This window comes from Salmo salar, chromosome 29, assembly GCF_965601325.2.
Source record: "Salmo salar chromosome 29, fSalSal1, whole genome shotgun sequence".
Taxonomy (NCBI): domain Eukaryota; kingdom Metazoa; phylum Chordata; class Actinopteri; order Salmoniformes; family Salmonidae; genus Salmo; species Salmo salar.
The window spans coordinates 6,255,015-6,268,686 of NC_138319.1; the positions used below are offsets into that span (position 1 = coordinate 6,255,015).

The following is a 13,672-nucleotide window of genomic DNA, read 5'->3' on the forward strand; positions in this document are numbered from 1 at the left end:
GACACTTCCTACGGCTCCCATGGGCTCTCAGAAGGCGGCAAAAAGCTGAACCGTGGCTTTGCAGGCTCTGGCTGAAAAAAAGTAGCGCGTTTGGATAGTGGCTGGTTACAGTACTGTGAGACTCAGGCGCGTGTCCGAGTCGACCCCATGCTTTGTTTTCTTTCGTCTGTTTACCTAAACGCAGATTCCCGGTCGGAATATTATCGCTTTTTTACGAGAAAAATGGCATAAAAATTGATTTTCAACAACGATTGACATGCTTCGAAGTACGGTAATGGAATATTTAGAAATCTTTTGTCACGAAATGCGCCATGCTCGTGACCCTTATTTACACTTCGGATAGTGTCTTGAACGCACGAACAAAACGCCGCTATTTGGATATAGCTATGGATTATTTTGAACCAAACCAACATTTGTTATTGAAGTAGCAGTCCTGGGAGTGCATTCTGACGAAGAACACCAAAGGTAATCAAACTTTTATAATAGTAAATCGGAGTTTGGTCAGGGCTAAACTTGGTGGGTGTCTAAATAGCTAGCCGTGATGGCTGCAAAATGTGCTTTCACCGAAAAGCTATTTTAAAATCGGACACCTCGATTGCACAAAGGAGTTCTGTATCTATAATTCTGAACCTGTTGGGGATAGGGGGCAGTATTTGCACGGCTGGATAAAAAACGTACCCGATATAATCTGGTTACTACACCTGCCCAGTAACTACAATATGCATATAATTATTGGCTTTGGATAGAAAACACCCTAAAGTTTCTAAAACTGTTTGAATGGTGTCTGTGAGTATAACAGAACTCCTATGGCAGGCCAAAACCTGAGAAGATTTCAAGCAGGAAGTGGCCTGTCTGAGAAGTAGTGTTTCATCTTGGCTATTTTTATTGAAGACTCAGGATCTGTGCAATAACGTGACACTTCCTACGTCTTCCATAGGGTCTCAGAGCCCGGGAAAAATTAGAAATTTAGAATTCTTTTGTCACGATTTGCGCCATGCTCGTCACCCTTATTTAGCCTTTAGGATAGTGTCTAGAACGCACGAACAAAACGCCGCTGTTTGGATATAACGATGGATTATTTTGGACCAAACCAACATTTGTTATTGAAGTAGAAGTCCTGGGAGTGCATTCTGACGAAGACAACAAAGGTAAGAACATTTTTCTTATAGTAAATCTGACTTTGATGAGTGCTAAACCTGCTGGGTGTCTAAATAGCTAGCCCTGTGATGCCGGGCTATCTACTGAGAATATTGCAAAATGTGCTTTCACCGAAAAGCTATTTTAAAATTGGACATATCGAGTGCATAGAGGAGTTCTGTATCTATAATTCTTAAAATAATTGTTATGCTTTTTGTGAACGTTTATCGTGAGTAATTTAGTAAATTCACCGGCAGTGTTCGGTGGGAATGCTAGTCACATGCTAGTCACATGCTAATGTAAAAAGCTGGTTTTTGATATAAATATGAACTTGATTGAACAAAACATGCATGTATTGTATAACATAATGTCCTAGGTGTGTCATCTGATGAAGATCATCAAAGGTTAGTGCTGCATTTAGCTGTGGTTTTGTTTTTTGTGACATTATATGCTAGCTTGAAAAATGGGTGTCTGATTATTTCTGGCTGGGTACTCTGCTGACATAATCTAATGTTTTGCTTTCGCTGTAAAGCCTTTTTGAAATCGGACAGTGTGGTTAGATAAAGGAGAGTCTTGTCTTTAAAATGCTGTGAAATAGTCATATGTTTGAAAAATTGAAGTTTTTGTATTTTTGAGGAATTTGTAATTCGCGCCACGCCTATCATTGGATATTGGAGCAGGTGTTCCGCTAGCGGAACGTCTAGATGTAAGAGGTTAAAGAAGCAATAAAAGTTTCTGGAGCATCAGCATTTGTGGGTTCAATTACAGGCTCAAAATGGCTATAAACAAAGCAATTTCTCTGAAACTTGTCAGTCTATTCTTGTTCTGAGAAATGAAGGCTATTCCATGCGAGAAATTGCAAAGAAACTGAAGATCTCTGTAAGGGTCCTATGTGTAGCTGGTGTAGAGAGTCAGGCACAGGACAGCAGATATGCGTAATCAAAGTACTTTACTCAAAAAGACTGACAAGTACTTTACCCACAAAGACGGACCGAATTACAACAAACAATCACTCACAAACACAACATGGGGAACAGAGGGTTAAATAATAAACAAGTAATTGGTTGAGTGAAGCCAGGTGTGTAAGACAAAGACAGAACAAATGGAAAATGAAAAGTGGATCGGCGGTGGCTAGAAAGCCGGTGACGTTGACCGCCGAACGCCGTCCGAACAAGGAGAGGGACCGACTTCGGTGGAAGTCGTGACAATCTCGTACAATGCTGTGTACTACTCCCTTCACAGAACAGCGTAAACTGGCTCTAACCAGAATAGAAAGAGGAGTGGGAGGCCCCGGTGCACAGCTAAGCAAGAGGGCAGGTCCATTATAGTGTTTAGTTTGAGAAACAGACGCCATTACAAGTCCTCAACTGGCAGCTTCATTAAATTGTACACACAAAACACTAGTCTCAACGTCAACAGTGAAGAAGCGACTAAGGGATGCTTGCCTTCATGGCAGAGTTGCAAAGAAAAAGACATATCTCAGACTGGACATTAAAAAGAAAAGATTAAGATGGGCAAAAGAACACAGACACAGGACAGAGAAATTCTGCCGAGAAGGCCAGCATCCCGGAGTCGCCTCTTCAACGTGCCATTGGAACACAGGAGTGATGGTTGGCCTCTGATAATAGGCCTCTGTACGCCTATGCAGATATTCCATTCAAAATCAGCCGTTTCCAGCTACAATAGTCGTTTACAACATTAACAATGTCTACACTGTATTTCTGATCAATTTGATGTTATTTTAATGTACAAAAAAATTGCTTTTCTTTAAAAAACAAGGACATTTCTATGTGACCCCAAACTTTTGAATGGTAGTGTATATATGTATTTTAACCCAACAATGGATGAATTGAAGAAGTTTATTAAGCTACCTATCAATCCTTGTTTTTGTGACCAGTGGACAGCCAGTATAAAATGCGCTCTTGCAACAGCTGCATAGTGTGGATCGCAGCTATGGAGTTCCTCCCGTCTAAACTCTTCCATGGTATTATGCTCCATACTGTAAAAAATGAGTTTATTTCAAGAAGACCACGAGTGCAGCTGAAAAAAATAAACAGAAGCCTAACAAACACATGCTCAAACTCACACACTTTTTATAGACTTGAACAGCTGCAAATTATTGAGATATCAAAGTGTCACCAACAAGAACGTAGCCTAATTGTATTATCTGTAGTAGAAAGCAATGGGTTACAAAAAACCTACATAACCAACCCATGAAGTAAAATTCAACCTCCATTTATTGCCAGCTATGTTAACTTCTAACATTGATTTATCCTGCAAAATATGTTGATTAATTGGTAATATTCATTTTTGTGTTCTTCTAATGGCTCTTAAGGAGAAAGTAATCTAAAAGTAACTGGAAGTAATCATATTACATTACTGAGTTTTGGTAATCCAAAAGTTACGTTATTGATAGGTCACTAGTAAATGTAACAGATTGCAATTAGAAAGTAACATACCCAGCCCTGTTTGGGCTTTATTGTTAGTTGAGTAGTTAAATCAGGTTAGTATTGTTCAGCTGGAACAAAAGTCTGTAAGTTTCAAAATGGGAGTCCCCCAGGCTGAGGAGTAATGAACAGAGTGTTACAGCACTACCCAAGGTCCTATAGTTACTCATCCTATTTATTAAACCATAATAAAAGTTGTAACTTTACTTGACAGGACTGCTGCTAGTTAGAGGTAGACTGCTAGAGATAAAGAGAGTTTGGGCTTTATTGTTGTTGAATCAGGTTAGTGTAGACCTGGAACAAAGATCTTACAGTGCCTCCCAAGGTCTTCTAGCTCCTCATGATATTCCCTAAACCATAATAAACGTTTTACTTTACCTGACAGGGCTGTTGCTAGCATCCAGATCCTGGGCGGTGACTGCTCCGATGATGTCACCTACAGGTGAGTCCTCGTATACATCCATCTCATAGGAGGGCTTAGTGAACACTGGAGGCTCATCTACATCCAGGATGTTAATCTTCACTGTGGCCGTGTCTTTAAAGGCCCCTAAGCTGTGGAACCGTGGGTCCAGGTGTGCGTTGGATGCATCTACCTTGAAGGTGTAGGCCTTCTTCGTTTCGTAGTCCAGCGGCTGATAGAAAGAAAATAAACGATTAGGTGTGTTGACTTCAACACCTTACACTCATAGATAGGGCCAAGTGTAGATGTTTCTTACAGAATAACTATACAAAGCATATGCATGACCATTGTAGCAGTTCAAAGAGAAAACTTTGGAGATTATGGGGTAATGATCAGACCAAAGGTGAGGACACAACATTTCACCTGACACAAGACTTAATCCAAACATCGCACTGATTATTTTATGTGCATTTTACATTTGCTGTAGACCTACTATTCACAGCAATTGTGAAAAACAAAATAAGAATATACTCCGAACACATTCTGTAACATAATAATAATATTAATAGAAATGTTGGAGTAGGTGCAAGATAAGAAAACATTATTACAAGGGTTTGAGTGAGAGGTCCTAACTGGTGTCTCCAAGTGGTCACACAACTCTCCAAACTGTGCACAGTTCCTAAGTAATTTCAATGCACTTTTATGACTCAAGGAAAGAGCCTTCAACTATAAGGTGCCTTTTTTGAGCTCTCCTAGCTTTACCATTGAGGAACTGAAGCAAACACACTTTAGTAGTTTTGTTTGGAACACAGCCGTGCATCCCCACCATCACACAATTACTGTTTTTGTTTACGAAATCCAAAAACATTCCGTTAGAAATCGCAATCTGAGTCAGGTGGGCATCATTTCAAAGTTTATTCTACTGTCAACATGGCTAGCTATGTTATAAAATATGATCTTACAGTGTTAGGCTTTCAAACGGCACTTCAGATACATTTTGGTGTGCATAGAATGAAGTCATGAGTGCATTCAAGAGCGCGTTCCCCAGCTAACATTCTTCACAATACGACAAACATAGGCTCATTCTGTTTAGGACAACCCAGGGTATAAAGCATGTCATCCTTGTAACGGTGGATCAAACATAGCGATCATAAATGTTGATACTGTATATGACATGACTTTTCAAATATGGAAATGTTAAATGCACATTTGTACTCATGGGTGTGTGGTTTGCTTGTATGACATCAAAGTGGTATTTATTATAATCCTCTACGTCTCATCGTTCAGAACACATCTCTTCTCAATTTACAGCATTTCCCTCACTCAGACAAGAACAAATGTGCAAAAGTAGCCCAATTTGCAAGAGGGATGGGCGCATCTTCTTGTCGCACGAGGTGCTCATGTTTATAACAGCTGTCAGTCAAAACCCATACAGCGCTGTGAAGTGGAGAACCTGAGCTCTGACATCATGTATGTATAGCATGTTACTGTACAGCCACTGCGTTCCAATTTAGGCGATTATCAATGACTAAATCTGACATTTCCAGCCTGTATATATAATGACAAGGGCTGTGAGTAGAAAGGGCTACCAAAGGTGAAATTGCAATTATGCATGTTTAGTTAGACCCACTCAATGTTTTCCACATCCTCAATGGATTTCACTCCATGCAATAAAGTCGAGCTGCTGTAGAATAGACCCTTCTACATGGTTCAAGTGCATTCACTGCTGCATGAAAGCTCTCTGAAACTGTCGGTTTACAGGTTAAAGTGCTGATTTAAAGTGTTCTCTCTCCTATGTCTGTGACATCTCTGATCGGGTCAATTAGCTAGAGCTCAGGGTTGCATCCGTAACCATCAGTAACCATGCTGTGTCTGCAGCTGCGATGTAAACATCCACTAGCGGTGACAACCATGTACGCACCACTACCTATCTCCTGGAATCTCATGTGTGACGGCCAGTCACTCACGTACGTATTTACACAAACACACACATACATATAAGTACACAGAGATACGTACCAGCACACACACACACACACACACACACACACACACACACACACACACACACACACACACACACACACACACACTGTTGTTACCACAACAGCACTCATTCACAGCACTCACTCACAGTGTTGTTACCACAACAGCACTCACTCACAGCACTCACTCACAGACAGAGCCTGGTGGTCAGACTCCACTAGTCTTGTGTCACATGAGAGACATTTGTTTCTGTGTATTTCGAAATTACTAACACACAGTCACTATTGCACCAACACTGGCAACAAAATCCCCTTATTGTGCCAACAAGTAAAAACATCTGGTAATAGCTGAGAGAAAATGTGTGTGTTTGAAGATGCCGCAAGCGAGGGGGAGAAGCTGTGAATTTAACATGATACATTTTCTATGAGCAATCAAACACGGTGAATGTAGCAAGATAATGCAAAGACACAACCCCGGTAAATGACTACCAGCCATCTTCATGGTACTATAACTGCCTAGCCACGGTTTCGTCCCAAATGGCACCCTTTTCCTACATTTTTTTTTAAACATTTTAGTCATTTAGCAGACGCTCTTATCCAGAGCGACTTACAGTAGTGAATGCATACATTTCATTTCATACATTCTTTTTTTTTTTTTTTTTTTATTTTTTTTTTTTTTCCTGTGCTGGCCCCCCGTGGGAATCGAACCCACAACCCTGGTGTTGCAAACACCATGCTCTACCAACTGAGCTACAGGGAAGGCCATAGTGCCCATAGGGCTCTGGTCAAAAGTAGTGCACTACATAGGGAATAGGGAGCCATTTGGGACAAAGCTAATATCTCCATGGTAGCCTACAGTAGCCTCAGAACTATTACAGGTGTCTGATAAAAATAAAATGCTGCTGTATGTGTGAACGGGAGCCAATTTGAGAGCAATCATTGACCATCATCCACTGTGACTGCTTTGATTACAGTGAGCCAGATGCAACTGACTGGGCTCAGTTCAGCAATGGCATCTCTCTCTAGACAGGAAATGCATTCTATTACTTTCAATCACTCTCAGCAATAAAGGAATACAGAGGAGCAGGGTGCCTATAGCTACAGTTTACACAACACTTGTAAAATTGAATGGCACGTAATACATTCAAATTGCCTCACAATCAGGCGCCTGATCATTGTAAATATGTTAAGGTAAATGAGTTGCTAGCTTTGAAAAGGTCACCTTAGAAACAAAGTACAGTATATGTCTATTTACATGCTTTTATCACACACAGGTATTTGTATGTTCTTCAGGTTGGGATCAATTGCATTCAAAGAAAGGCTGTTCCCTTACCTTATAGCTCATACACACACAACACACACACACACACACACACACACACACACTACACTACACTACACTACACTACACTACACTACACTACACTGCCTGCACTACACTGCAATGCATAGCTCAGCTGAAATACAGGCACAGGTGGAGGGAGGTTGAGAGGAGAGTTGGGCAGCAGAAGGTCTACAGTAGGCCTCATTAGACACACTCTCACTGGAGACCTGGAGCGATATGGCACTCCATCTCCACATATGCAGCACAAATACACAAACACCAATGAACGCGAGCATGCACGGACACACACGCATGCGTGTACACTTATACACATGCACGAATATACGTGCGCACACAAATTCAAGGTAAATTGGGTTCTGCAGTTATACTGAAATCTTTCCAAATCTTTAGAAAGAGAACATTATTGACTCTTGCTAAAATTGAATTACGGTAGCTATCCCCAAGACTGTAAAATTGTTTTATTGCTTGAACTTTTCCTTTGTCCTGTAACATTTTTATCAAGTCCTGTCCACAGTGTTATTTTTCAAGGTCAGGAGCTTTGGCTTGTAGACGTTGTTGTAAAGTATAGTGTGCCAAGCAGTGAATTAAATTAAGATATTGTAACAGTAGATTCAAAATGAGAATGAGGTTAGAGGAGGTAAACGCACTCTCGGCCAGCCACAGTTTTCTACTGCTATATGGAATTGTTTTAAGAAGGTCATACCAAGCATCATTTTGCTATTTGATTTTTAATCATAAAAAATATATATATACAGTATCAGGCAAAAGTTTGGACACACCTACTCATTCAAGGGTTTTTATTTATTTTTACTATTTTCTACACTGTTGAAAAATTGTGAAGACATGAAAGCTATAAAATAACACATATGGAATCATGTAGTAACCAAAAAAAGTGTTAAACAAATTAAAATATGTTATATTTGAGATTCTTCAAAGTAGCCACACCTTGCCTTGATGACACTCACTCTTGGCATTTTCTCAACCAGTTTCATGAGTTAGTAGCCTGTGCCTTGTTAAAAGTGTGCCTTGTTAAAAGTTAATTTGTGGAATTTCTTTCCTTCTTAAATAAGCTTGAACAAATCAGTTGTGTTGTGACACAGTAGGGGTGCTATACAGAAGATAGCCATATTTGGTAAAAAATACCAAGTCCATATTATGGCAAGTACAGCTCAAATAAGCAAAGAGAAACAACAGTCCATCATTACTTTAAGACATTATGGTCAGTCAAGTGAAATAAAAAAAAACATCAAGCACCATGATGAAACTGGCCCTCATGAGGACTGCCACAGAAAAGGAAGACCAAGAGTTACCTCTGCTGCAGAGGATAAGTTCGTTAGAGTTAACTGCACCTCATATTGCAGCCCAAATAAACGCTTCACATATTTCAAGTAACAGACACATCTCAAATGCAACTGTTCAGTGGAGACTGTGTGAATCAGGCCTTCATGGTCGAATTGCTGCAAAGAAACCACTATTTTTTTTTTTTTTTCCTTTTAACCTTTAACCTAACTAGGCAAGTCAGTTACAAACAAATTCTTATTTTACAATGACAGCCTACCTTGGCCAAACCCTCCCCTAACCTAGACGATGCTGGAACAATTTTGCGTCGCCCTATGGGACTACTACAGGACACCAATAAGAATAAGAGACTTGCTTGGGCTTAGAAATAGGAGCAATGGACATTAGACCGGTGGAAATCTGTCCTTTGGTCTGATGAGTCAAAATCTTAGGAGTAGGCAGAGTAGGTGAATAGATGATCTCCGCAGGTGTGGTTCCCACCGTGAAGCATGGAGGAGGAGGTTTGATGGTGTGGGGGTGCTTTACTAGTGACACTGTCTGTGATTTATTTAGAATTCAAAGCACACTTATGCATTATGGCTACCACAGCATTCTACACAAATACGTCATCCCATCTGGTTTGCACTTAGTGGGGCTATAATTTGTTTTTCAACATGACAATGGCCCAACACACTTCCAGGCTGTGTAAGGGCTATTTGACTAAGAAGGAGAGTGATTGAGTGCTGCATTAGATGACCTGGCCTCCACAATCACCCAACCTCAACCCAGTTGAGATGGTTTGGGATGAGTTGGACCACAGAGTGAAGGAAAAGCAGCCAACAAGTGCTCAGCATATGTGGGAACTCCTTCAAGACGGTTGGAAAAGCATTCCAGGTGAAGCTGGTTGAGAGAATGCCAAGAGTGTGCAAAGCTGTCATCAAGGCAAAGGAAGAATCTAAAATCCAAAATTATACGATGAAACATTTTATTTGGACTTACTGTTATTAGCCTGTACAAACACGTTGAATAACAGATTCACTGCATGGAACAACAGATAGTCAAAAAAATCTAAAGTAGGGACTGGTGAACTTCACAAAATAGATGGCATCATGACAGAGGAAAATTATATGGATATATTGAAGCAACATCTCAAGACATCAGTCAGGAAGATAACCTGTTAGGGCTAGGGGGCAGTATTGACACAGCCGGATAAAAAACGTACCCGATATAATCTGGTTACTACTCCTGCCCAGTAACTAGAATATGCATATAATTATTGGCTTTGGATAGAAAACACCCTAAAGTTTCTAAAACTGTTTGAATGGTGTCTGTGAGTATAACAGAACTCATATGGCAGGCCAAAACCTGAGAAGATTTCATGCAGGAAGTGGCCTGTCTGAGAAGTAGTGTTTCATCTTGGCTCTTTTTATTGAAGACTCAGGATCTGTGCAATAACGTGACACTTCCTACGGCTTCCATAGGCTCTCAGAGCCCGGGAAAAAGCTGAACGATATCGAGGCAGGCTCTGGCTGAAACACTTTATCGCTTTTGTCAAGTGGCCACTCAGAGTACTATGGGCTTAGGCGCATGCCCGCGTCGACCGAATGCTTTCTTTTCCTTTGTCTGTTTACCTAAACGCAGATTCCCGGTCGGAATATTATCGCTTTTTTATGAGAAAAATGGCATAAAAATTGATTTTAAACAGCGGTTGACATGCTTCGAAGTACGGTAATGGAATATTTAGAATTTTTTTGTCACGAATTGCGCCATGCTCGCCACCCTTATTTACCCTTTAGGATAGTGTCTTGAACGCACGAACAAAACGCCGCTGTTTGGATATAACGATGGATTATTTTGGACAAAACCAACATTTGTTATTGAAGTAGAAGTCATGGGAGTGCATTCTGACGAAGACAACAAAGGTAATAACATTTTTCTTATAGTAAATCTGACTTTGATGAGTGCTAAACTTGCTGGGTGTCTAAATAGCTAGCCCTGTGATGCCGGGCTATCTACTGAGAATATTGCAAAATGTGCTTTCACCGAAAAGCTATTTTAAAATCGGACATATCGAGTGCATAGAGGAGTTCTGTATCTATAATTCTTAAAATAATTGTTATGCTTTTTGTGAACGTTTATCGTGAGTAATTTAGTAAATTCACCGGCAGTGTTCGGTGGGAATGCTAGTCACATGCTAGTCACATGCTAATGTAAAAAGCTGGTTTTTGATATAAATATGAACTTGATTGAACAAAACATGCATGTATTGTATAACATAATGTCCTAGGGTTGTCATCTGATGAAGATCATCAAAGGTTAGTGCTACATTTAGCTGTGGTTTGGGTTTATGTGACATTATATGCTAGCTTGAAAAATGGGTGTCTGATTATTTCTGGCTGGGTAGTCTGCTGACATAATCTAATGTTTTGCTTTTGTTGTAAAGCCTTTTTGAAATCGGACAGTGTGGTTAGATTAACGAGAGTCTTATCTTTAAAATGGTGTAAAATAGTCATATTTTTGAACAATTGAAGTAATAGCATTTCTAAGCTATTTGAATAACGCGCCACAGGATTCAACTGGCTGTTGAGTAGGTGGGACACCTAGCCCATAGAGGTTAAAGCTTGGTCGCAAATGGGTCTTCCAAATGAACAATGATCCCAAGCATACTTCCAAAGTTGTGGCAAAATGGCTTAAGGACAACAAAGACAAGGTATTGGAGTGGCCATCACAAAGCCCTGACCTCAATCCTATAGAAAATGTGTGGGCAGAACTGATAAAGCGTGTGCGAGCAAGGAGGCCTACAAACCTGACTCAGTTACACCAGCTCTGTCAGGAGGAATGGGCCAAAATTCACCCAACTTATTGTGGGAAGCTTGTGGAAGGCTACCTGAAACGTCTGAACCAAGTTAAACAATTTAAAGGCAATGCTACCAAATACTAATTGAGTGTATGTACTGTAAACTTCTGTCCCACTGGATGTGATGAAAGAAATATAAGCTGAAATAAATCATTCTCTCTACTATTATGCCGACATTTCACATTAAAATAAAGTGGTGAACCTAACTGACCTAAGACAGGGAATTTTTGGATTAAATGTCAGGAATTGTGAAAAACTGAGTTTAAATGTATTTGGCTAAGGTGTATGTACACTTCTGACTTCAACTTTATATACATATAGACCGTACCAAAATAAATGATCTAATGACTCTGCCTCCTGGGAAGATTGAAACCCCAATATATATAGCATTCCATTGGTTGAAAGAATTTTGTAATTTTATTTATATAATAAATGTGAAGTTTTGAATCTTGTGTCGTTTTGAGTGTCAATTCATAAACCATGTGCCATGGAATCAGTACATTAAAATTCTCTTCCCAACTATTTTGCAAATTATATGACACAGCTGTCAATTTATTGTTCCTTAAATGAAATTGGTATATAATTTTCTTTATCACAATTTTCTTCTAATGCAGGGCCGACAGACAAGTTCCCTACTTTTTCCCCCTTCCACTTGCGCCTCTTCCATTTTTGTAGTAAAGCTGCAATTAGTTGGTTGTAATTTTGGGTTGAGCAGACATTTCCCTATGTCTGTGTTAGCTTCATGTGTGACATAACTCCACCAGTCGTATTTATGATATAATTGACAAAGATTTTACCTTTTTTTTATATTGAAAAATAAGTAATTTTTTATCAATTAGTATATATGAGTTTAACCATAATATTTGTTATATTATGAGTTCTGTCTTTTCAGGTGGATTAAACTGAAATTGTAACCAACTTTCTAAGGCTTGTTTAAAAAGTAACAATATTTTTGCAAATTCATATTCGTTATATAAATAGGCCCTTTTAATTTTGTCTGGCTTGCCATTCCAAATAAAATTGAATATTTTTTGTTCATATAATCTATATATAATATAGATTCAAATAAAAAAGAGACATCTGTTACAAAACACCAACACGTGTAATGACTTTTGACAATTGTTATTAGGCCTACACTGTAGCCTGCAATAATGCGTCTTGCTTACAAATTTTATATTTTTTGTAATGTTAAAAGTTGGGAGACCTGAATAGGGGCTGAAATACGGGACGCAGCTGTGTCTGTCCTGAGCTGATCGGCGCAGGAAACTGTGGGGACCCAGTTAAAACAATGTTGCAATTTCGCTAGCAGGCTGAACCCAGTCAATACAGCAAATTTGCTAGCAAAAGCTAAAGAAAGACAGAGAGGGGCAGATAGGCGGAGTGGAGAAATTAATGTGATTAAAAGAACCTGAACCAACTGTCACTGGTTTAATCCATGACAGAGTGTTGGGGGAGTTCGTTTTGTTTGGAATAATATTTTATTTTCATATATATTTAACGCTGTATCACTACAACAATGCATTTAATAAAAATTGGTTAAACTAGAGCTCCTGCATTTAAGGAAGCTCATGTCTCATTTTGGGAGATTGAGGGGGGGTCTCCCCCATAATTCACACACTGCTCTCACCTCCCTCTCTAGAACATGCCTCATGCATCCATGTCCATTTTCTACATTCCTGGAGTGTTTCATTATGATAGGAATTGGTATGCAAGTTATTCTACGGTATTCTAGGATGCATCCCAAATGGCACACTATTCCCTATAGGGTGCATGCACTGTTTGGACCAGAGCTCCATGGACCCTTGTATAGGAGGGTGCCATTTGAGACACAACCACAGAGAACGGTCTCTCTTCTCAACAGGGGAATGTGTAAAGAGGACAGACAGAGACAGACTTCCTCTCATGTCAGTGTTACTGCTCTTCAACGTCACAACAGAGCACACTTTGAATTCTAGACGCGCTGGCCTAGCCCTTTGATATGTAAATGTACACCTTCGTTCCACTGGCGGTGATACTGAATGAAGGAAACCCAAGGTTTTTCTATTGAACACTATTTATGATCCAAGGGGACTTTGTTAATTTTGAATTAATCAAGGTATCGTTGTCATAATCATTTAGGTAAACAAGCATTGAAAATATGTTTTTAGTCCATGATAAAAATATGAATTTATAACACAGTACAAGGGACAACATTTGTTATACCAGCACTTAAAAAAACACCAG

At 39.6% G+C, this 13,672-nt stretch overlaps 1 protein-coding gene across 1 annotated transcript in view; it reads right to left on the reverse strand.

Moving 5' to 3' along the window:
* The window catches only part of LOC106590053 (cadherin-12), a 230,390-nt gene that overhangs the window by 36,531 nt on the left and 180,187 nt on the right, over positions 1-13,672 (reverse strand). Inside the window, exon 7 of the mRNA XM_014180561.3 lies at positions 3,963-4,216. Within this exon, the coding sequence (XP_014036036.2) occupies positions 3,963-4,216 (254 nt within the window). The remainder of the gene's footprint in view (positions 1-3,962; positions 4,217-13,672) is intronic.